At 34.2% G+C, this 26,782-nt stretch overlaps 2 protein-coding genes across 3 annotated transcripts; one reads left to right on the top strand and one right to left on the bottom strand.

Moving 5' to 3' along the window:
• Window positions 1-3,190: 3,190 nt before the first annotated feature.
• On the top strand, window positions 3,191-23,914 carry LOC124440692. Its single transcript, XM_046991112.1, has 4 exons — window positions 3,191-4,120; window positions 5,282-5,497; window positions 11,789-12,054; window positions 23,610-23,914. The coding sequence occupies exons 1-4, from the start codon at window positions 3,240-3,242 to the stop codon at window positions 23,789-23,791; spliced, it is 1,545 nt and encodes a 514-aa protein (XP_046847068.1). The 5' UTR covers window positions 3,191-3,239; the 3' UTR covers window positions 23,792-23,914.
• Window positions 19,743-22,511, bottom strand: LOC124440693. 2 transcript variants are annotated; one of them, XM_046991114.1, is made up of 3 exons: window positions 22,422-22,511; window positions 22,132-22,310; window positions 19,743-20,496 (listed from the first exon to the last, which is right to left on the bottom strand). In XM_046991114.1, exons 1-3 carry the CDS (start codon window positions 22,468-22,470, stop codon window positions 20,011-20,013), a joined length of 714 nt encoding a protein of 237 aa, XP_046847070.1. In that variant the 5' UTR covers window positions 22,471-22,511; the 3' UTR covers window positions 19,743-20,010. The 2 variants fall into 2 exon arrangements, with proteins under 2 accessions (XP_046847070.1, XP_046847069.1); XM_046991113.1 differs by having other exon boundaries at window positions 22,132-22,504.
• Window positions 23,915-26,782: the final 2,868 nt, after the last annotated feature.

Below are 26,782 nucleotides of genomic sequence, written 5' to 3'. Positions count from 1 at the left end.
ATTATGCATTACAAACGATGAAGTCACTACATATAGGTTCAACATCATGAGAAAATATTTCAAAAGCGTATTGAAAGCCTTAAAAAATGAAGTTGTATTGTTTTTTCATCAGTCGATGTTAACACCAAATGGGTTGAAAGAAGTGGACAGAACAAAAAGTTATTTCAAGTTAAAGAAGACCCTATTATCCGATATGCTTACTCGGCATATGCTTCAAAAATAATCTATGGCTTGGAAAAAATATAGCTTTTTGCTTTATCCAACATAAGTTGATCTCATATTAGATATGCTAAGAAAATTGTGTATTGGTTGCAAGTAGTCTGAGTGTCTGTAAATACCTTTGTTCGTAAATACCTTTGAAACTTGTCTTTGTTTGCCATCTAATTACTGTAGTTTTTGATAAAATTAAGTTCATAAATAAATAGTTTCGTCATTATTAACAATAGTATTTTTGAGAGATATGAACGTACTAGTCATGTACATAGAACATACACCACAACTACTTGTACCCCATTTTTGTTAATTCGTTGTGCTTTTTTAAATGTAGCTATATCTGTTTATGTTTATTTTTTATAGATTGTATTGTTATTTTTGTATACCTATAGCAGCTTTGTGATTGCGTTTATCCCAAATTTTTGTGCATTTAAATTTGAAAATCCCAGTATACACATAACTTAGTGGTGAATTATCCATAGGAACTTTTAGCACAGGTATAAATTTGCATATACGTAAGGAATTTCATATGATAAATGTGTTCGTATGTGAGTTTCAATTTCAAATAAAGACTTCATATATGAAATATTAATGAGAAATTTTAGAATCATAAGGTGTTCGAATGGTAAGAAACTTTGAAAGCGACTAAATTAAATTCTGAGATGACGTTGTGTGTCACTTATGGAAACAGCAAGCAAGTGCGACTACAAGTACAAAGTTTGAGGGGTGCAAGTACATACGCGAGGAAATTTGTAATGTTGCTTTAGTGTTAAACAACAGCAAACAAATAAATTTATATAAGTTTAATTATAGGTTTACAAACATTTTGATTCCAACGGAGAGACATGCATGGTATAACTACGATTCTGATTCTGATCCTGTTAATCTGATTCTGATAATCTGATTCTGTTAAGAATAATGCATTCTTTGGAGAGAGAAAAAATTTAAAGAATTTTTTATGAATGCAGTCTTATACAGTTTCCACATACGTCGTTTTACCTTGCAAATACATCGAAAATTTTGCAGGTAATATTTTTCTTAAAATTTATTCAAAACATTTGTGAAAGACCGTTGCCGACTGCATAACTATATAAAAATAAATTCAACATAAAATTCTTCAAGCATTAATTTGAGGAATTTGCTTTATCGCTTTCTTCTACCAAATAAAGACCCTTGAATCTGTAAATCATCATCACAAATATTTTTATAAATTGTCTCAAATCTAATCAAAAATTATATATTAAACAAAAATATTTGGGACGCAATTAAGTTCACGGGTACTTCACACTTTTTAGCTGCTTTGAAAAAACATTACACATATTGACTCTCGCAACATAATAAAACTTTTTTAGTAAGCTACGGAGCATCCTTGACATATAAAACCAAAAATTTCAAAATAAGCAGCGAAACGACAACTGAGCTCGTGGACGCAAAATCCCAATTTTGTAAAACTTTGTTGGCTTTAGCAATATGTGCCATGATTTTTAGCTCTTAACCCTTTATATATTTCAAAAGTGCTACCGTCAACACAGTTTTCGTTACAAAAAAAATCATTTTCTTTGGTCAGTTTTACTGCCAATTGAAGCATTCGAAGTCTAACTATTTCCACAAAGTTTTGTTTTAAAATCTTACGCACTAATGACTTTAGCAACAATTTATTCGCAGTTCGGTGTTTTCATACATCGTGTGTGTGCGTAGTTTGTTTTTAAAAATAAAATTTTACAATTATCTTTTCACTTACAACGTCAGCTACGCTTCGGAAGATAACATTGACCTCGTCTGAATAATTATGAATATAATGCTCAGTGCCATCAAATAATTGTTTGTTATTTGTAAATATGACGTCATAGTTGCAGATATCGAGAATTATTTGGGAATAGCCGACCAATTAAAAGTGACATTGCTTACATATTGAATAGAAAACGCTATATATCTGTAGTTATGACGTCATATCTGTGAATATTAGTTTCTAATATTATGGGCGCCATTAAAAAACGGTTTTGAAAAAAATCAACCAACAGCGATGTTTGTCACAGTTTCTAAATACGAAACAAGAAAGCTTGAAACAAAATGATGCAGAAAACAATAAAAAAGAATAATAACCATCTGACAAAAAATCAATCTGACAAAATAACCATCTGATAAAAAAAATTAGTGAAGATGGTAAACCAATAGTTAGTTAAAGTGAATGATAAAACTACTGCAGTAAAAAGTAAACTATTGCATAAGCTTTACTTTATCGTTTGACTTTCTTAAACATAATGTAATGTAGCCACAGGGCAATATAAATTTCATCAAATGTATTAAGTATTTTTGCGCGTTTGACTTATAGCAAGATGCGTCAACATTGCTCAAAATAGTCATATCGTACAAAACTGGTGTATGGTCAGGTTAGTGAAAACTCCAAAGTCTAAATAGTTCGGTTATTTGAAAAAAGGCCCTCGGAAATTTTTAAATTTATAAGACAACAAAAATGTATTTTCGTGTATTCACTTCTGCTTGGTGATATCAGTCTTTTACGTTCAGTCCTAAAATTTGCATATTAGCAATTTCCAAAAATTGTAAGAATGCTTTATACGAAATTCCGATTTCATATATGAAATAGACATTTTCATATATAAAAAAAAAAGTTTCACATATGAAATCAATTTTTACATGTGAAACTTAAATGTCACATATGAAAAGTCAGTTTCACAATTAACATTTCGTTCTTCACATTTGAGTTTTTTAATTTAAGCAAAACAATTCTTATGTGAAATTACGCTTTCACAAACAAACCAGGCAAAGTATAAAAGAAAACAATCCCTAATCTGAATGTGTTAAGCCTTATTAAAACTCTGGCAATACGATTGCTGCTGCAGGTAGGTACCCTAACACTTGTATGTAGTTTTTTTATTAAACAAAAAGAATCCACTAAAGCTTGAACCGTAAAGCAGGTAAAATTTTTTAGATTTTCAAGTGATTAACATATAAGTGATTTTTCTAAAAAAAATACTAACTTAACATACCAATCACTTTGATTCAAAATGAGTGGAGTAAATTGTGCATTGCTGCTTTTTGTGGTTAGCAACTTATTGGTAACCTACGTGTGCGGTAACATCACCAAAAAAGCGGCGCTCGCCGCTATTGACAGCTACGTAAACCTTGGAACTGTTGGTACATTTTCAGTTGGATTTACTCAAACAGTCACCAGTTTTTTGCTTGAAGAATATATGAACAAGGAGTGTTACTCTTTAACAATCAAGGTCTTAAACAATATGAAAGTACGATCATTTGTCAATCCTACAATATACCTAGAAAGCGGAAGAACAGTTAGCCCTCCGATGTTATTTATCAATCCTATTGAAAATGATCAAAACGATGCACAATTTTTAAAACAGACAGAAATTGCAAAAATAGCTGGAGAGGAAAACAAGATTAAAGGATTCTTATGCTACAACGTCAATACAAGTGCAACAACTATTGAAGAAAGAAAATTTTGTATTGGTTTTAAAGTTAAAGAAAAAGACAACCAGTTTTACGTCTTTAATCTGGATTTTAAAAAGGATTTACGTTTACGTAATGAATTGGATTACTTGCTATGGATTTCGGCAAGACAAAAAGGAAAAAGCATTCTAGCACGCGATAAGGAACTGAAAATGTTAGTTAGCTACCAGATGACTACCGGTAACGACGCACGCATTTATGTAAGAGTGGATGATTCAAGTGATATCAAAACCTATCAGAGCGCTCTTGCCAAACGCGAGCTAACACTACTTGGATCAGTTGCTCTGGGAGCTGTCACTGGTATAGCAGGAACCTTGGCCCAAGCTGCTTATAGATATTTTAAAACTGTTCAGGCCACTGTTCTTGCTATCGAAAATTTATCCAAGGACCCGAATCCATTTGTTCTATACGATCCAGAATGGTAAGCTCACTAACTTAAAAGCAAATAGTTAGCATAACATTCTAAAAGCCGATAATCAACTCAACTATACTTTTTAGGTCATTGCATGCAGCAAATTGATTTGCATCTTTAGCCAATGATTTCAATAATCAGAGATGTCCAAAATTGCAATTATATTCGTTAGCTAATTACATAGGAAGCGGCCCTTCTAGTAATATAATTCGTTCTAATTGGCTGAGATACTTTTAGCACTTCATTGCTATCCTTAGCTGTACTTTCAGATAAGTTTATTTACAAAAAAAGAAAACAAATTTCTGAAGTGCACAAACAAAATTATATATAAATCCTCGTGAAAGAACAAAGGAAAAATGAATTGTACTATTCAGAAAACACAATACAAGATTTTGATCGAATTATAAATATTAAATCCCATCATGTTATTTCTATTACGATTCCCACCTGGTTCATCGATCGCAACAAAATATTTATCTTTTACTAACGCATTCCAGAGGAGTGAAAGTTGACTAGTCGACATTTCTAATATGTCAAATGAAAAATCTTGTTATGTTTCATTGTAAAAGTTGGTAGCGAGCAGCTGTGACTCACTGAACACAAAAATGCATGTTACCAAAGCTGATAATGTGGTCTTCAGTCTGAAAAGGAGGTCATTAAACACGATGTCAATAAAATAACAACAGCAGAGAGATAGATATTTTTCTAACGATATGAATATCACTGACCGTTTTCCAATGTCACTTTTCAATTTTCAGTTTTAAATGCCACGCATGCATGTTGCTTAAAAATACTTACAATATATAGTTATGGCTTGGTGGTTAGAGATCGGGTGAACGATTTAATTTGCGTATTGTGCAACACAGAATTCGAGAGTCCAGTAATACAAAGAAGAGGATGAAACATTAAATTTTGAAATTCATAAAAAGTTCACATGGCAAAAAAATTTTGCTTTGGTTTAGCAATGAGTTTTTTTTGCAAGTTGATCTTTGTTTGTTTGCTTTTTAAGAAAAATATGATTCGGAAAACATTAAAATTTAGGCTGAGATGATATTCCAAAGATTATATTACATTTCGCTTCTTAGAGTAAAGTCAGACATAAAAAGAAGCACAGATCTTTGTCTTATTTATGACCAATATAAATCTCTTCACCCATTATTAATGTCTTAGGTACGCTCACGAAGGCATAAATGTTGAAACTATTATTCCATCACAAGTGAAACAAGGTCAATCTATGCAAGTTACTTTGACTTCACAAACAACATTTTTGGAAACATCTGTCTTTGTGATATCTTTCAAAGTTAGAAGTGAAGATTTAGAGCGAACTAAGCGTTTGGTGCTTGCAATCTGGTGGCTCCCGAAAATGCTAGGAGGAAGGAAAAAACGGTAAGCAATCATGGTGCATTGTTAACTACAAGCAATATGCAATCCTTTTATATGTGGAATGCTTCAAGTTCAATATGGTTCTATACGACGTGGTGGGTAAAAAGAGTCTGGAATTGACGATTACTGAACGATTTTTGTGTTTGGATCATTGAACCAAAATAACTTAGGCCGTGACATGAGCACTTAAAAATGTAATTACGGAGGAAAATTTCTCTCGATTGTGCACCTGTTTCCCTTGGGGAGCAACGAATTCTAGTTACAGAGATTATTATCTGTCTACTCATATAAAAATTACGTAGCTTCGAGAGGGGTGCAATGGATTCTGTTTTCATAGCATCTTTTGGATGCTCATCTGACGGCCTACATGGAACGCTACTGATGCAAAGAAATGAAGTCGTGATTTTATCCCAGATACGCGAGATTTTATCACAGACAAACGTGTTTAATGTTTCGAGATACTCTCGGAAAGCAAGAAGAGAAAATCAACAAGAAATCGGTGTTTGTCAAAAAAAAATTTCATAAAGATATTTTCGTTTGTTTTCCGTGAAATTGAATTGGCATTTAATCATATTGACGGGTAAGAACAATTTCTTTCCTCTTTGTATTTCACTTGACTACGACACACATCGATAGCAGAGTCCCTTATTTGAGAGAGCTGGCACAACGGCTCTGCGGCGAACGCGGAGTCGCCATTTCGTTTCTACTTGCAAGTGAAACTAATAATGAAACTATTTGAATTAGGTTAAATATGCCAAAAAGAAGCAATACCCATTTGTTTAGTTGAAATATTTAAATATATCGGAACACAAATCAAGCATTGGCGTTTTTTGTGAATAACTAATGAACTCCAAACTTAATTTTATGGATTTGAGATTCATTCGCTGTATTAATACTATTTCCGTTTCGTGCTTTGAAACTAATCGTAATCTACTGCTAGATGTTTTACGTATGGGAACTGTATACTTACGTATATTCTGGAAATGGTGAAGGATAATTGTTTTCATTAGTTACTTAATAATAATTTACTCGCACTCAAATTAACAATCGAAATTTTGAGTTGGATGTTCTTAACAGGAAGTCCAGATATCAATGGACTGGTAGGAAAACATTTATTAAAATATTGATTAGTTATCGATAAGTAATTGAACATGCTCTTGTTTGATGTACTGAAGGCAATGTATGTTTCATTGCAAGCAATGTACATTGCGTGTAACGATAATATTCAATTACCAAAATACAGTACGTGTAACGGTAATATAAAACAACAAAAACAATGGTTCAAAACGTAAATAGCATACAAAGACATCAAATATACATTTTAACATCAACAAAACGCACAACTTTTCTTTATAACAAGAGTTACCTATTAATATATCCTCCTTGGCTTTCAAGGATCTTTACAAGCCTCTCATCCATGGAGGTTATTAATTTCTTTATTGTTTCTGGTGTAATAGTCTTACAACACTGCTTTACACCCTCCTTAAGTTCATGTGTGCTTTGATATTGTGTGCCAGTTTCATACAATCTGCGCTTGACTATAGACCAGAGGTTTCCAATTGGGTTGAGATCAGGGGATGATAGTGCTTATCGTAAGCTTAGCCCCTTTGATGCCTTTTGAAGCCAAAAAATTTCTTGTGTACTATGAAGCAGATGACTGGGCATTATCATGTATATAGATAAATTTTAGCTTGGAAGAACGTGGTTGATACTTGTTCTCGTTAAAGAAATGTTGTGCAAGGTAGTCGGCATATTCTTCACTATTCATCTTGACCCTTCCTCAACCATAAATGGTCTAATTAATGTTTCTCTACAGATGCCTTCCCAAAACATTATTCCTCCTCCTCCTTGCTGTATTCTTAGCCTAAATGGATTCTCAAAACCATGACAAATCCATCCTCTGCTAAATCCATCTGGACTATCCAGTGTTGCGGGGCATTCGGCGGTGAAGATTACTTTTGAAAAATCACTTTTTAAGTAATCTGTGGCCCATTTCATGCGTTTTGCCTTGTTTTGTTCAGATAGTGGGAGGCCTGTAACTGGTTTTGTAACTCTAGCAATGTCATTAAGGATATTACAGCAGGTTTTCCTGCATGGACGATCGATGCCAGCTTCTTCGAAGATTGTTTTACTGGATGCCAACTGATTCTTACTTGGTGAAAATTTAAGTTTCCTCATTACCCTTGAAGTTATCTATCGTTTCCACTCATCTAACCCCCTCTTCCTTTGTGAATTAATATTATGAACAAATTATTTTATAGCTCTGTGGTCTCGTTCTAACCTTTTTGCAATGTGCACAGTTTCAACTTTTGCAGCTAACAATTTCACGATTTTTGCTTTCTCATTTTCACTTACAGAAAGACTTCTACCCATTTTTTTCAGTATTCCTTCCCAAAATTGCTTTTCAACCTCTTCGTTTACCTGCATATGCAAATCTAAATCATTTGCATAATACCTTTACCCAGTGCAATATGAAAATACTTAGGAGTATATTTTACATTTTAAAATTTTGTATCTATATTCACGATTGAGTCATACTCCTATGTTAAACGTGTCACATTGACTCAAGTTTTTATTTTGAAGTAACGCTGGGCAAACCAGCTTGCATAATATCGTTACCAGTACTGTATTTTAGACAGCTACTTCAGCAAATATTTTATTTTTAATTAATATATTAATTACTGATACTGTACTTTCGAATAAAAAAACTAAACATAAATTCAAAAGCATGCTATTTTCAGTGATTTGAATACAAAATTCAAAAGCATGCTATTTCAGTGATTTGAATGATTTGACATAAGTGTTTGTTGAAGTGGTTATGTTCATGTAAATTTTGGATCATTTCAGAACATAATGAAAAGTCATAATCTTTCTCTCCCAAAAGACCAATGAGCTTGACAAGTTTACGTTTTGAACACTTGAAACCTTTTAGTAAATATTTTTAAAGTAACAACCAGAGGGTAGTTTTGTAAACTTTATGAAAGCTAAATTCTCCTAAGCTTAATTTTAGGCCATTTCTCGCCGATTTTAAGGTTAAGCGACGCAAAGTTTGAAAACAGCTCCTTCATGAGCAACTTCAATATTGATGAATATATTAAAGATATGAATACCTTTGTTAGCACTTTGTTGCAATTTAAGTATTCGACTTCTAAAAATGTCCTGCACAACTGGCATTGTCCTCGTAGCCTTCAACTTTCAAATCTCAATACAACTTGAAACCCATCTTATTTTTCAGTCATTACAAAGCCCCAAAACAGAGCTTTAAGCCCGGCGCACACGAGAGCTATGTACTTAGCAAAATGTCATTCGTGGCAAGTGGCGCAAGCAAGTTGCTCTCGTGTGTGCATGCTGTTTCCGACGACTTTGCCATTCCAGGAAGGACTAGCAAATATCTGACAAGTTTGATATTTTTGTCAGGCGTGGCGAAATGCTTTGTCGAATTTTCTGTGTGCTACTTCTTGTAGCAAATTGCTTTTGTGTTTCTATCACAGCGCATGCTCAATAAACTTCATATGAAACCAAAAAGGCGGCTTGCTCAACTGAACACGAGTTAAATTCTGTGTCATTTTATGATTATGAAGAAGACGAAGTAGTAGTTGTATGCCTGTTGCTAATTCACCGTAGACACAGACATTTACCAGCTTCTTGTTGTAAAACATGAACGATTTTATTTCCTCAAAAGCAAACTCTCATTTGTCGCCCATATAAATCTGCTGATCGAACGCCATAAAGGCATGGGTAATCAGGCCAGAGATCAACCAGTTTGCTGTCTAAAGTTTATTATCTTAAGGGCTGATTACATGGAGCAGTTTCAGCCCGGGCTGAAATTTTGTGTGATTATATGGTCAATTTTAGCCCAGTGTTTAGACATTTATTAATCACTTCTTCGAGATTTCAGATAAAGTTTCTGCAGAAAATACAACAAATTAAAAAACAACAACATCAAGTTACTATGCTCTCGTGTCACATTTAAAGACTGTAATAGATTGCATGTATCGTTCTAGCTGCCATTTAAATGCTCTTGTATCTATGATAATGTAATATCAGCTTTGATGCTCGCTTCAAGGCAAATTATTAGTTACTATACTGGGTTGAGAATAAGCTCTAAGGAAGACAGATTTTTGTTTCTGTGTCATCTCTTAGAATTTGCGATCCCCTAACACTATAACACCATTGTTTCAGTACAAGGCAATTTCAAAACAAGGTTCCCTGACATAATCGCCTTAGAAAAAAGAAAACTTACCAAAGAAGTCTAAGTACATCATTAGTATCAAGATCTGGAATATCGCTAGTAGCACACAGACAGTGTACGTATCATACAAGTTAATCTTAAAGCAAAATATCTCTGTTCAGTTAGGAAAAATAAAGTCGGAAGAATATACCATTTTTACTTCGCTGCTATATGCTTAGTGCTCATCGAGACACGTTCTTTAAAATTCAAGCAAAATGCATTGTGTATTTCCATGTCTTGATTTGAAGACTTTCGTGTACATCAACAATGTATGTCGATTTAATTGTAACTTGTGTAGTTATAATTTTGCCAAGAGCATTTTCGTAATCAACTTTTGTCGTATTTTAACATGATTGACCTTATTAACTTATTTCAGAACAATATTCTAGTTGAACTCTCTTGATTTTATTTTGGTAGGGTGGGAGAGGGAAAATACCACCAAAATGTCACTAACACATTTTACGCACTGTTTGATATTACTGCCGTTTTTAAGATAGATAAAATATAGAAAGACCTTGGAATTACATATGTTGTTGGACGGCTGTTCCCCTTGCCCCCTACCTTATCGGTGCAACTTGTAAGACAAGTGAAAGGGAGAATGAGATGATTATATACTTTATAATCATTTCTCTAATATAAAACGATTATATAGTTTTGTGTCTTTAAAATGTCCAAATTAAACAATAATCTCTAAACAAACTTCTCTTGTTAATGTTTTAAAATACATCATAATATAGAGCATAATTTGAGCATATTTTTATTTGGTTAGGTCAAAATCTACTCATTTGTGATTGTGTGAAACTTGAGACATTTTGCATTCAAAAAATTTACATTATGCATTGTCAGCCATTTCTGACCAAACTTTATTTTTGATACATGTGCAAAAAGAGATCAAAATTACCTACACTAACTCATTATTTGACCTTCGTCCCAAATAGTTATATGTAAATAACAAAACGCTAAGAAACAATCAGTCACCAGAATCTATAATGACTCTAATAAGAATGAAATAATTTTTGTGAAAATTTTAAGTCATGCTGAGCATGACCAGCATGACCGCTAGCTTCGCCACTGATCAAAAAGGAGCTGCAAGCCTGCTTTCAGCCTTTGATAGCACTTTTTTTATATCTCCTAATATCGACGGATTAATATTTGGTAACTTGATATCAATTCAAAAAGATATAATGTAAATGCTATAGGCATGCTTTGATCCCACTGTGAGCACTGATTGTAGATGGAACAGCCAAGTGCTTTGGCTGAATATATTTTTTCAACGTTGAAATCTTTACTGTTGTATAAAAATTTTTATACCTGCCCTTACCTATAAAGTCTATTTAATTTATATGTAACAAGTCGGAGAACAATAACTGTTTTTCATATAATCACGAGCATGCACATCTGCGGATTTTCACGCACCCATACAGCCCTACTTCGCAATCTTCTAAGATTTAGACATTGAAATGTGATTTTCTATGATTTTGAGACGTCTATATGTCGAGTTTACAACGGCTGTTAGTAACGAAGTATAAACAAGTAATTGGGTTTTTTGACCGTTTCAACAAATTTTTCTGCCCAACTTTAGAGCGTTCAACTGAGTGTAGAATGCCCATGTTCTAAAAAAGATGGTCTTTCAAGTCTTTTCTTAGAATAATTTAACTCATAGGTGCGACGTCTTTTAATTACAACCACACAAATGTCTTTCGCAAATATCTATACTTATTTTGTTTTAAAAAACTGACTTTTTAGTTATTCTATAGTTTGTCTATGCAGTAATATAATGATAAAATTATTGAGTTTTTGCACATTTGTATGCAATCTATGTAATAAACATGGCGTTCTTGAATAAACAAACTGCGTATCAAATGTTTTGTGCATGAAGTCATCTTGTTTGCCTGTTTTACATTAGATATTTCAAGGTTTGATAACCATTCTTAAAGTCAAACAGATACTCATAAATTTCGATCTGCAGCTAACTAATCAAATACATGTTTTTAAATTTACTGAAGTCAAATATATACCAACCACTTAATTGTATAATTAACTGTAAAATTTTCTTTCAAAAGGTACGCTGTTTCAATGATGGATTCCATTAATCCCAAAATGAGCGTTATGCCATTGTTAGAGGACTATGCAAACGCGATCAAAAAATATCCAACAGATGACGAAAAAGCAAGCTCAAAACTTCCTATCACAATAGACTCCAAAAATTATTTAAATTTTGGTGGCCAGCAAAATCAAGCTATTTACTATATATCTGATGGAGGGTCTTATTATCAGGGGTATGTTTTCTGGAAACTTCCTCTAGATTGTGAGAAAAAAATGGCGGCAGGTAAAATCTTAAATATAATAAAAATGAGTAAAAACAATACTACTACCTTTTCTTTAAATGGTTGAGTGGTTCAAAGATAGTTAATGTGCCTTAAAAGAAATAACTTAGTTTAAGAGTTAAATTACTTTCTTCAAACCAGGGGTTGCGCTGGCAAATCCCCAACTGAGGGCTAAGGTCCCAGACAAGGTGGCTGACTTACTTCGCGTATGTGACAATACGCTTTTTGTGCAAATCTTTTTTCAGATAAAATTAAAAAAGACGGGCTAGCAAAAACAAACAGGGCTAGTTTGTTTTTTAAAATATTGCTTTACACCTACATAAAAAATCGACATTGCGTTATAGGCTAGCAATAAACTAATTGTTAAAGCCGTAACTATAACGTTAATTTGGATGGTGGGATGTTTATTCACATATTCAGTTGTGCCCAACTGATTATTTTTTCAAAAGATATTTCATTTCAATTATATCAGTCTGGCCCAACTGAATATACGAGTCTTTCCTTACCGCCAATTAACGCCAATTACCACAGAATAGATAACTTAAAGTGCTTATATTACGAATTTTAGCCCCCCCTTTTTTATGAGCTTAATTGAAAATTTGGATTATTTGAAGAACTATGACATGTCGCTGGACTTAAACAGATAAATATAAGTTCCTTAATTTTGCCTCCAAAGTCGGGTACTATTTGCGAATTTTTTACGACGCCATATTGATACTTGTGACGTAGATAGTTGAGCATGTCTGTTTCCGTCAATATAATATTATATTATAGGAGGTGATTTGTTGTCGTTTTTCTTGTCTTAAAAACAAATAATGACAGTATTTTCAATAAAATATTAAAAACAAGTTTTCCGGAAAGTATGGCCTCAAATCAGTGCTCAGATAATTTGAATTCGATGTCTGAATGCGTATCTGATTCGAGCTCGGAATCCGTTTGTTATGTCGAGCATTTAAACGACTTCGCATATGACGATGAACCGCTCGCAGGAGATGGTGATGAAGTGCATACTCCAGATGATCCCGATGGAATTCTCCCTGCGACATTAGAACAACGAAGTGATGGCGTAATTCCACTCGGTGAATGGTAAGTTGTTGTTTTCTCCTGTTTGTAATATACATAAAGTTACTTTATAAACCACAATGCTCCCACGTTTCAGGTGTAATTGTCAATGCTGTCATACCGATTTGTTAGAAGGCGCATTAGAGTACAGATGCTGTAAGGAAATAGGACCAGCTTTGCAGAAAATGACATTCGATGGCAGCATTGAGAAAATATCATGCATAACACAGCATGACAAATTTGGGCCTTTAGTTCATGAGGCTGTCCTTGAAAACGTCGGGCCACTATTGAGAGATAGGAATGGACGTGCTTATCGCTGCCAAGCATCACAATCATTAAATATGTAAGATTGTAAATTGTATGAGAAACAATGTTATCATCAACATTGTTTCATCAACAATAATTAGTCCAACCTTTTTATTTACTTCAGGTACTTGAGAGCTGTGGCATACAGATGGTTGATGCGATGGTTTTGTGTGTCTATGGGATGGGAGAATACTCGGCCTTTACCTGCTTGTGTTTACCACTTTATTCGGAAAGCATATCCAAGTGGTAACACAAAAGGTTACATACCATCAGAGGGCGATGATGGAATAGTCTTTTAACTTGTGCACTGTAGACTGTTGACCTTCTTTGCTGAGTTTGGAATGGTCAGGAAATATGCCAAGATTAAAACCAAATAGGAGATACATGGATGCACTATATAAGTTGACATGCAGTTTAATGGTTTGAAACAAGAGTAAACAATAAAAACAGATTGGTGCAACTACTGAGAGGTTAAGCTGAAAGAATTAAATGAAAGAAAATCTTTTCTTCAATGTCAGTCTGGGAAAAAAGACAAAAGAAAAAATACATGGAATTAAATCATAGCATAAATATAAAAATGGAAAATAGTAAGCCGTTCAAATGGCGAATCGTTTGCTTCCCCAGTGCATACTTCAACATGCTCAGCTCCATCACTAGTAGATGGTAATTCCTCATCGAGAGAACATGTTTCCTTCAGCGATGGCTTATGGAGAGTATGTCGAATAATCTACAAAACTTATATCGAATTTACATATGACAAAAGAAAAATTAACATAAACAAGCGTAAACTTATTTGTCTTCTCTTTCGATGGGTTATTTCGTCCTGTAATGGTTCAGGAATCCCAACCACGTCAATGGTTGGGATAGCGTCTTTCTTCAACCTTCTTTTGAGCTTGACTTGCACGCTCAAATTAAGGTCAAAACAAGAATCTTCAAAATGCGCAGAACACAGACACGAGGTAGAGGAAGCCTCAAAACCCGGTCTATGTTTACGCACAAAATTTACCCATTTTCTATGTCTTTGCGGCTCTGTTTCTTTTTTAGGAAACAGATGCATCGACATTCCTTCGGTTTTTGAATCATTGGCGCAACTAATTTGATTAGGTCCGCCAGCAACACAGCGTTTTCCTCCGCGTTTCTTATTAAGATTACTAGTCGAATACGCCATGTTGATATATGTGTTCAACTTTCTCCGTCACAAGTCATTAGCATACCGATCAAAAAGTTCGCAAAAAAATGCTGAAAATCGTGATTTTGAACGTCCGTAAAATCACTTTCACCAATCCAATTTCAATTATAATTGCAGATTTAAAATCACTGAAACAAGGTCTTTCAATTTAGCTAATAAAAAAGGGGGGCTAAAATTCGGAATATAAACACTTTAACAGAAGGCCCACTCGCGTCGGAACCTTTGATGTTCGTGTCCCCCACTTTTCTGAATCCAAATTCGGCCGCACCGCACGCCTTCCAGCAAGATACTTTAGCAAGATTGCCATAGAAATAATATGAATTTTACAAATATATCAGTTTTATGGAGTAAATCGAATTTATCGTGAAAATTTTGCGGTAAAATTATGTTCGGCAGAAAGTACAATTCAGAAAATTGAATGAATTAGATTTATTGCACGAGAAGTGTATTTTCCTTAAAAAATTCTTTGAAGTCTGAAGTTCTTACTGAAATTTCTCAGGACACGACAGAGGATGGAACGAATATAAAAAAAACAACAAAAATTAATTTCTATTACGAATACTTCTTGATTAACTACCGGTTAGATTTTATTATTGTACACATTATTACATATGTTTCACTGAAACTTAATGGCGTGACGATTTGTTGATGGAAAGTATTCACGATTAGCAAGATGTGGTTAATGCACTTTTTACAAGCATTTCGATAGGCCATGGGACACTGTGGACACGAGTAAAACAGAACTGGAATCCCTAGGAGTTTCTTGAGAATATTTTACCAACATTTTTTAAATGATGTTCGCCAAATAGAAATTTAGTTATTCAAGCTAACAACAATTATTCCTTCATCTTAAATAAATTTTTGAGCAAGTAGCCAGCAACAAAACCAACAGCATTGTCTTGTATGTTATTTGAGCTCACAATTCGTACTCAGTTGTCAAGTGGCAAAACTGATAAAGTTTGCACATTGTATACAGCTTCAGTTGGATTATTGTAATTCCTACTTGCTGCAATATGCAATCAAAAAGTTATCTTTTGAATCTATATTCAATCTTCTGGTAAATGAGAAGGTAAAATTGTGGGAGGATCATATTTTATAACAAACATGAATGATCACATTTAGAGTAAGTAACCAGGGATCAAATAGTCTAGGCATTGACAATGCAATTTTTTACCCATTCTTTTGTTCTAAAACAATGCTGGATTTGTGAGAAACAAGCTTCAGTTGTCGTTCCCCATTATTTGTCGTGATATATATATCATGTTCCCAAAAGTTACAAGTTATTTTGTTCGGTGTTTTAAAAAAACAAAAAAAAAACACTCAAATCTGATCTTGTTAGCTTGCTTTTAGAACAGTTTACCACTGAACGGTGTGTTCTTGTCCCACCTTCAAACTTTAATTATTTCTTTGTTGCCATTTATAGCTTTATGATGGTTACACTCAAAACATATGTTGGTTTTCAAAATTGTTTTTCTTAACAATTTTTCTGCCTAATTCTCGATGACTAGAAGCACTGTTTACGAAAAAATATTTGTAATTTGCTTTCAGCTATTAGTGTCAAAGACATGGATAAACATTGTTGAGTGGTTGATGAAATGGGATTTCAGATTTCCATTGCTTTCACATAAAACTTAATCATTAAAAATTCAAGAAAAATATTAATATTTATTTCAAAGATATAAAAATAAATTCTGTTAATTACACATTTGTCATAACATAAAGTGAATTGTAAACAACATTTTCAAGTTGCCTTTTTAAATGAAATTGCAGCTCTTTAGAACTATGCTTTGTTCCTATACAAATATAAAAAGTGTCGTTAATTTATAAATACGAAACTAACTCAAGATATGTTTAGCATTTGTAATTTCTCTTCCCAATGTCTCTAAGACTTCAACATGAGTGAAGCAGTCACTCAAATGATGCAGTATGTGGTGCATTCAAGTATTTCGAAATAAATTCATCCCATATAATGCAGATCTTTTTATGTTTTACTTATCATAAGAATTGCCTAGCTGTGCCATAAGTATGCTAAAAACTGCAAGGTCGAAAGCTCAATAAAATCATTTTATACAATCTGGAGAATCTTTTATACATCGAGCATTGTTTTATACGGAGAATCATCACATATAAACTTCCTATATATATATATAAATATACAAAGTGTATTACAAGGCTCCCTTCCGGCTATCATCATAGTAAAATGGTGATTCCTGCACTTGGGACACAGGATGTATATATATATATTACCGCACTGTCAATAAAAGGCATTTAATAAATACAAGTTTTTTTAAAATAAACATGTTTCAAAATCTCATGATACCATCTTCAGTATATAAGAAAGAGTTTTATGTATGTGATAATATATACAAGAGTAATATGATACAGTGATACGATTTATACAATTATGAGTAGATTACAATGAAATAGTGGTTAGAATTAATGATCAGATGAGTGTATTTACAGGCTGAATATAGTGTTTATATATATATCACATACATAATACTCTTTCTTATATAATGAAGATGGCATCATGAAATGTTGAAACATGTATATTTTAAAAGAACTTGTCGTATTCAAACTGCGCACGCACAGCTTAAGCACTCTCGGATTGTGTAGATGTTCCCGCTTTCGCGCTATGCAAAGCTCTATCCTTTATAGGTTTGAGCACTCTGGTGACTCCACAAAACAATCCATACAAAGTATAACCGTACATCCTGTGTCCCTAGTGCAGGAAATTTCTATAAATAAGTTTATTGGTATGTCCTCATGTCTCTCAGTAAGTAAAACCACAGAATAGAAACGTAACAGAATGTCCACTCAGCCAACGTTGTGGCGCATTTTCCCATTGCACATGCGTGACTTTCTCTTGACTCTAGTAAGACACTTTCACAAAATAAACATGAAGTTGTATTGCAAGAGAATATTGTTTTGCTAATAATTCAGGTTCAAAGCGAACTCCCGGAGTTTTCATTCCTTGGAAATAGCACTCAGAAAAACATTTTGTATATGTCCACTTACAAAAAAGTTATACGCCTCCAAGGACTTATTTGCCATTAGTTTTTCTTTGGTAAATTCACTCGCCGTGTTTATCAAATAGTTGTAGACATCTGCCCATGTGATTTCTGGCAGTAGTTGTATTTCTTGATTCCATGAACATTCATTTTGTGAATATGGGTCAGGCAATATATAATAATAACTAAGGGTTAATTCTTGTTTATAATTCTTTTGACCATTTGCATCGGAATGCAAAAAATGCGAAGGAGTAAACACAAAGCTTCGCTCTATATCGTATTCACACTGTGTACTGGTATTTTACTTTACATTTTGTGCGCCATTGTTTTGCAGTTTTTAGCATACTTATGGCACAGCTAGGCAATTCTTATGATAAGTAAAACATAAAAAGATCTGCATTATATGGGATGAATTTATTTCGAAATACTTGAATGCACCACATACTACATCATTTGAGTGACTGCTTCATTCATGTTGAAGTCTTAGAGGCATTGGGAAGAGAAATTACAAATGCTAAACATATCTTGAGTTAGTTTCGTATCTATAAATTAACGACACTTTTTATATTTGTATAGGAATAAAGCATAGTGCTACAGAGCTGCAATTTCATTTGAAAAGGCAATTTGAAAATGTTGTCTACAATTCACTTTATGTTATGACAAATGTGTAATTAACAGAATTTATTTTTATATCTTTGAAATAAATATTAATATTTTTCTTTACTTTTTAATGATTAAGTTTTATGTAAAAGCAATGGAAATCTGAAATCCCATTTCATCAACCACTCAACAATGTTTATCCATGTCTTTGACACAATGATTTTATTGAGCTATCGAGCTTATTATGTTCTATTTGTAGCTCACCAAGTTCAAAATATTTTCTTAACATGTTCTCTGTAGAACTGCTAGAATATGTTAATAGACATAATAAGCCAATATGATAAATTAACCCAAAATTTATCGATACCCATAGGCCATACTTAAAACTTTGTCTGTTGACTGTTGTCAAGAATCAAGATTTAACTAGACGTCGGGGGTTTTCTCTTGTCTTTGTGTGAATACTTTCTAACACTTGTATATCTAATTGATAAAGATATTTTTGTCAAGCTCTTTACGAATACATATACAGAGAGCGAAGTTTATATATGAACTTTAAGATATTTTATATTTACGCGGTCCCAATAAGGAAATCCGTCTATACTGTTATTTTTAATCTAAATTGTTATTTTACCATAGTTGAAATTTGTTTACCGTAGATTTTCTTCATATAGTTGCGTGTGTGTTTTATAAAACGCTAAAGCATATCTTGCATCGAAAGCGTAATAGTTCTTGAGTTTTTAATAGTATATGAATAGTATATGGATTGTGGACAACGAGTCTTTTGAGAATAGACATGTTTCGACATCTCATGATGCCATCTTCAGTATGAATAAATAAATACATAAATGATACAGAGTTTCTAAAAGAAATGTGTTACAGTAACAATAAGATAAATTTATAAATATTGATAAATTATAACAATAATAATGAAATGAGATAATGGGGAGCGTGTTATAAACTAAATATTGTGTTGAATCTAAAAACTTGAACATTGATAAACTATTTTAGTTTCACACTACTTTCATACAAGACATGACTTTTAAACCCGCCGCACACATGAGCTATTGGCAGAGCTAACAGCCACGCGTGAAATTTGCTCACATTACGTGTTTGCCGCAAACAGCCGCGACATTCGCTCAGCCGATACTTTTCGCGGGAAATTCAAACATGGCGGCTCATTTAAATCTTCATCGAGTGGCAGTCCTTTTAATATTTCTACGGCGACGCCGTCGCCGCAAGACTAATTTGCGAACAACGTGGAGCAAGTCATGGATTCTTAAACGCCAGGGCCGTGGTGTTTACGCAAATCTCCTCCAAGAACTGAAGGGCGAAGATCCCGAATCTTTTCGGCAATATCACCGATTAGATATCAACTCATTTAACTTTATTTTGAACATGGTTAGACCATTAATTCAGAAAAAGGAGACATGGATGAGAGCAACCATTAGTCCACATGAGCGGCTCGCAGTTACTTTACGCTATTTGGCAACCGGTGAGTTTTGGCACGAAGTGAACAAGTATGTGAATTAAAAAACAGAAAGTTTATTCATCATTTATTTTTTTGAAGGAGAATCGTTCAGAAGTCTCTCTTTCCAGTATCGTATGGGAGAACGAACGATATCTAATATTGTACTTGAAACATGCCAGGCGTTGTACAAATCAATGAAACAAAAATTTCTTACAGTAAGTATAGAAGCTAATCAAAACAAAAGAAAGTCAACCAGGCTCAGCTAAAATAGCTATATGAAAAGTCACAGTTCCAATAAAATGTAACAACTCAGACTCCTTTATCAAACTCCATGATTGTTTCCAAAGTGGATATAATGTGGTGCAGAATACTGCAAAGTGCATCTATCTTGCTGTGGTGTATTTGAATTGTTTTGAACTGGATTTAACATGCCTATTTGTGCTTGAAATAACACATTACTGATTTGATACTGAGCATAATGTCTAGATTGTTGATCCATTTTTTTCAGTGACTCCACTAAAAATTTTCCAAATGATTCACATTCCCCTGGCTCTTTATCCTCTTGTGCTTTTTTGCTATCATTAACAATTGCAGAAGTCAGGCTTCTCATAACACTTAATTCTTCTTCCTCCAACTTTCTCTTCAATGACTTTCCCCTTGGCTTTGTTGGTAGTTTGGTTGACTTGATAACCTGTTGGTTATTGTCAGTAAGATCTAGCGTGTTTAAATCTTCATCAGAATCTATGGCATGTTGAAGCATGGAACCATTCTCATTATCACTGTTATCACGTGCCACCAAAGAGTTTGTCTGTAAAAAAGGAAAATGATCACTATAAGTATTATAACTATAGCCTGGAGAATATTTCATACTCAACACAACCTAATTAGATTGTAAATTTTGAAGAGAAATATCAATTTTTTATTTATGTTTAGATACCGTTGACAGATAATGACTGGCGTAAAGTTGCTGATGGTTTTCACAAACAATGGAACTATCCATGCTGTGTGGGAGCAATAGATGGAAAGCATATAGCCATACAACAACCACCACACAGTGGCTCTGAGTATTTTAATTACAAACACTATTTTAGTGTCTTGCTTCTTGCCCTTGTGGATGCAAACTATAAATTCTTATTTGTGGATGTTGGGGATACAGGGCGAGCTGGGGATGCCGGTGTGTTTAAAAATTCATTATTAAAGAAAGCTTTAGATGATAATTGCCTTCAACTACCACAAGCACAAGCAATTGAAGGAATCCAAACAAAGATCTGTTATAATATCATTGGTGATGATGCATTCCCATTGAGAACAGATATCATGAAACCTTAAGGCTGAAACACACTGGGCAGTCGCTTCAGTCGCGCGTCCAAAGCGAATTGATGCGCACGCGTCAGTCGCTTGAACGCTAGAAACACACCTGCAGCGACCATCGCGACATTTACCGTGGCGTCTATTGAACATGGCGGTGATTTTAGTTTGTTACAGACACAGATATCACTTAAACTTTTTATTTTGGCCTTTATTATAGCTACTAATATATGAATATTTACTCAGTACAAACTACTATGTGGAGAAAAGAGAACAAGCCAGTTAAAACACGCCAATATGATCATAGCACATTACGCGTATATCGTGGATAATCCTATTCTGTGCATTTAGGTTGTGCATTAGGGTTCCAGTTTGTAGCTCCTATTGTCCCTATTTGATAAGTCATATAAAAAACTGAGAGATTCCAGTGTGAATTCACTATATATTGCCTTCGTTTTCCAAGGTATAATCTATAAATTTCGTATGATGCTTATGACAGGAAATATGATATGCATTTAGGAAGTTAAAACGTATCTATTGGCCAATCAGTGCAAAGCGACTGAAGCGACCAAAGTCAAAAGTTCAACATGTTGAACTTTCAAAGCGACTAGCTGACGCGACTACGCTACTAGCTTAGTAACCACGCAAAGCGGTAGTTTTAGACGCGCGACTAAAGCGACTGCCTAGTGTGTTTCAGCCTTTATCCTCATCGAAATCTGGATAAACCAAAACAAATTTTTAACTACAGACTCTCACGAGCAAGACGTGTAGTTGAAAATGCCTTTGGCATTTTAGCCAACAGGTTTAGAGTATTTCTGACAACTATCAAACTTGACCCAGAAAAAGTTGTTGACATTACCTTGCTGCTTGCATAACTTTAGGATAGAGAAGAACAAGAATGATAATGTCAATTTTCGGGATCATGAAGACACTGAAAACCAGGTACTTATACAAGGCCAATGGAGAGAGAACTATCAACTATTAGGGTTACAACCCAGTACATCAAGAAATGCAAATAGTGCAAAGAAACAACGTATGCATTTGACTGAGTATTTTGTGTCAGATGCAGGTTCTGTACCATGGCAAGAGAACATGTGTTAACTATGACTATTTTGATGATTGACTAAAAACTTACATCATCCATGTTAGACGCTGTTGCTCGGATGGCAACATGCTCTTCAAGGAATTGTAGTTTATCCAAAACCCAAGAAGTTCTCTTAGAAAGGTTCCGCCGTGCAGTTCCCGAAGGAGGTGCCTTTTTTGCCTTCGTATAGCAATTCCTTAAAGTTCGCAGTTTGTTCTTTACCCATTCCACTGTTAAAATTAAACAAAGCAATGTCGAGCATTGAGTGTAGAAGTTTTTCATGTAATATCACATCTCACAATTCACAGCAAAACAAGTCTACAAGAAATTGCATAAAATACCGTTTTTATTGACTGCTTTCGCAATTTCGTCCAGAGCCTTCTGCCTCATCACTCTGTCTTTAAATTCAGATGAACGAACATTATAGAGGCATGGATAATCTGGAAACAACCTCGTCTATCATTTCATTTGCCTCCATGCTGTAAGTACATACATACATAATTGTAAAATCACGTGAACAAAGTAAGTGATTTTATTGGCTTACATTGGCTATCAGCTAAGCTCTTAACTCACAGCAGCCGCAAACATTGCGTTTCTTGGCACGAATGTTAAAAATTATCAAACATGACAAATTTTTTTCTCTTGGCCACGCGTGTCAAAATACGCTGGAAAAACTATGCGCACACACGAGTAAACAGCTAAGCAAATTTCACGCGTGGCTGTTAGCTCAGCCAATAGCTCATGTGTGCGGCGGGCTTAACGCACACTCATCGACAGAGCATACAAACTTAACCATACGAGCAATGGCTTTCAACGAGACATAAAAAACATCAGATCCACTCTTTTACGGAACTTCTTCCGAATACACTTTATTGACAGAACCGTAAAACGATAGCTCGGCACACACAGCGCGTGTCTCTTCATCTCTATTAAATGCACATTATAGCAATAGTGCTTTTACGAAATTATATCTAAGGATAAAATAGTCCGCCATGTTGGTTTTTTGGTCAACAAAGGCGGACTTCATCCATTTCGGCATTTTCCTGCTGTATGGTTTTTTTAATCATTTTAAATTAATTTTTTGATATCAAAAGTATACTGCAGTACATAGATTTTATAAAAATACATAAATAAAAGCGAAATCTTCGACATACAGCTTTTTGACTAAAATTACTTTCACTCCGAGGAAACCTCCGAAATCAGAGTAGGCACCACGATGTTTATTTAGTTGTTTTTTGTTACGCTTTAAGAAACAAAAAATTTGCTTTTACTTAAACAAATATATGTAGGCCTTTATAATCTTCTAAGATGCAAATATCAAAGATAAAATATCCTTAGTTCTGCCCAAAAATTGAGTTTGCTTCAGCCGTCGTCGATAAGACGTCATCATATATTGTATGTTTTCACGTTGTATTCGTCAACATATAAATGGAACGTTTACTAAATCACTTTAATATCATGCTCAACCTGGTTTAATAGTTGTCGATCATTTCTATGTTCTAATACTACCATGGTTGACTATTTTGTAGAAGGTCCAGTCACAGTCACTGAAATCACACGAAACTTGAAACTATTGACAGCAATTGGAAATGGGCAAAAGAATATGATGGTCGCGAAAGTATTTAAATCTTCACAGAAAGCAGCTAAAAATGATTGCTTTATGCCTTTCCCTGAAAATTACGAATATACAAAACACAAGTTACCTCCTTAATAAGCAATTGCTGTGCAAATTGCTACCGTGATGGTTCAAAAAATATTCCAACTATTAAATTAAAAATGTGTTTAGTCGGTGATCAGTAAGAGTTGTATGGAATTAAAAATCCTTTTCTTGAAAGTCTAATTATCCATAGAACTTTTTAGCCGCTCTTATAAAGTGCACGCGATTTACAGGGGCGGAGCTAGCCCTCTTTTTTTGGGGGGGGCGGGGATCAAACCTGATCAAACCTGATTTTGAATATTTACGCTGGCTTACCACCCTATATCAAAATATGGAGACAGTTACAGATCTCAATATCAATGACTCAGTAATAGCAGAAAAGAATTTACCTGCTGATAAAAGAAGCAATGGTGGAGAAGAAAGTAAAAACTTGTCCTGCTGCACAGAAAAACCAATCTCTGAAGAGTCTCAAATTATTGTTGAAGAGGATAAGAACAGTTCAGATGTGTGAATTGTATTTTAACGACAACATTGTCTGTCAAATCTGTCAAAGAGTATTGATGAAATCAACAAAGCTTTTGCAGAACCAGTGAAAAAGATGAGGAGAAATTTTATTGCTTAAGTCTAGCTTCTAGAATGACAGCATTAAATATTCGATGCAAGTTACTGGTAATACTTAGCATTGAAATGATATTTTACGAAGAAGAGTGTGGAGTTGAACAAAAACATATGTACCCTACCCCACCAAAAAATAACAGGCTTCTTCTTCAAATTATATGCTCTATGGTCAATTTGTAATTTCAAGTTATTTCAAGTTGTAATTTACTAACATTGCTAAATTTATGACAAGGATTGGCATATTTCGATAGACATTGTATGAACAGGGGATAAGGAGGTGACAACAACAAAAAGAGATCAGTAATGTTTGCCAACCAATGAAATTCTTTAATCGAAAAAGTAACATGTGCAACAAAAACAGTTCTAAAAGTCTTTCAAATTTACATTGTTCTTTTCTAGTGTGTGCTGTTTGTGCCACAACTACGAACATGCATTAGCTTCCAGGGAGCTTATCCTTCTTATGATTTAAACTAATCTACTTCAATTAGATATAGCTGTTACTAGGACCTTTTATGGGTATAGTTGTAATCACACCTTTTTTGCATTATGGGTACACTTGTTACTCCTGCATTTCGCCATACCTTGCAAGGCATTGTCATCTGTCTCAACAACACTTCTCCAATCACCATCAATAATGTTGCCGCTAATGTCTTTGAAATCTGGAAATTCTTGGGGAATGTAGTTTGCACTCTCTGTCAACCTTTATTATTTGTGAAGAAAAAAAGCCTTGATGATGCTTTCAACTGTTGTTTAGAAAGTTCTAATCGGTCTGCAAAAAATTCACCATTTTGCTGATAAGAAAGCAAAGACATTTTTAGTGGTTCTTCTAGCTCTGAACAACCTGTAGTCTAAACAATCATTTAAACATCTTTGTCTTCTTCGTAGTAAAAGTGCGAAGAGCAATATCTCTTCATTACAGGAAATGTGGGACATAATGGCGGATAAGAAAGCTATTTTTTTCAAAATGGCGTCTGTTTTTTATTAGTAAAGGAGTGGTGGAAATTTTAAATTCAAAATTACACATGATAATAAAGCATATTACCAAGGTGCCACACTCGATAAATGTGGTAAAGCTGACAAACTTTATAAATTACCTAAAAATGATGAAAGAAAACGAAGTGTACATACTTCCCCCGATGTGTGACGAGAACGTTGATTTGCAGCTAATGTTTATATGAGTGTGCTAAAAATGGTTGACGAGCTCGAGCAAATAATGCATCACCTAGTCCTCATATCCCTAAAGCCACACTCTTAAACTAAATTCCAATGTTTCCTTTACTGAAATTGTTTGTTAAATAGTTGATTTAGTCACGATAGAATACTTCCAAAATATTTTAAACTTTCGACAAATTTGCTTCGGTAGAATAATGAATAAGGTTGTCGCTTTTGAATGTAATAAAGTAAATGGTTTGAACCCGGGAGTATCATTACATGTTTGTAAATGTCGATCGTCCAGGTTGGTATAGTCCTGAAAAGGACTGTTTTTGTTGTCGTTGACTGACGTTTCGACAACCTTAGCGGTAGTCATCTTCAGAGTCAAACTTAGCGGTAGTCATCTTCAGAGTCAAGTCTTTGACTCTGAAGATTACTACCGCTAAGGTTGTCGAAACGTCAGTCAACAACAACAAAAACAGTCCTTCTCAGGACTATACCAACCTGGACGATCTACATTTACAAACATGTAGCTTTTGAATGTGTTGCTATGAGACTCCAAACATTTTCATATTTTTTCTCAAGCATGTCAAACATCGTAATTATCCAAGACAAAACCTACGTTCGTGCTCTTTATGTTTATTTTTGTTTTTATAAGTTCCTCCAAAGATTGATTTAACAAGAAGAAAATACTTTCAAGAGCCTTATAAAACTCTGTGAAACTCCCACGCTTATTGAATATTAGTTACTTAAAATAGAAACCGCTGAGTGCGAGCGCAGTCGCAAACTATTTATCTAATTTCTGGTGATGTCATCATTAGATAAATGAAAAATGTCTTTGCCTTCATACAATTTTGGGGGAAAATTGATTGAATATAATTATGAAATATGGAATTACGCATGTTCTGACAGCTCACCACACGCGTACACCGAGTCTGACGAGGCAAGCAAAGAAAACCCCAATCTTAATTCATGGCTATCAACGGGAACGACCCCATTTGCTACCATACGAACTGAAATTATTAATGCAGCAATCAACTTTCTTGAGCAAAGGTTGGACAATAAGCAGGAAGGCGTAATGAAAAACATTGTTGAAATCTGTGGTGCAAAGTCAATAAATAAGTTTGTTGTTGCTCAAGACCCTCTAATGGGATGCGTAGGTATGGTTGGTGATGATATGAAAGAATTCACTGACACTGTTATCGAGATATTTGACGATCTGAACCTCATACGTTTCGGAAAACGATTTCACAGTCAAAATATTACATATGCTAA

Source organism: Xenia sp. Carnegie-2017, unplaced genomic scaffold (assembly GCF_021976095.1).
Source record: "Xenia sp. Carnegie-2017 unplaced genomic scaffold, XeniaSp_v1 HiC_scaffold_2, whole genome shotgun sequence".
NCBI classification, from domain to species: Eukaryota; Metazoa; Cnidaria; class Anthozoa; order Malacalcyonacea; family Xeniidae; genus Xenia; species Xenia sp. Carnegie-2017.
This window is presented reverse-complemented; position numbering and strand designations above follow the sequence as displayed.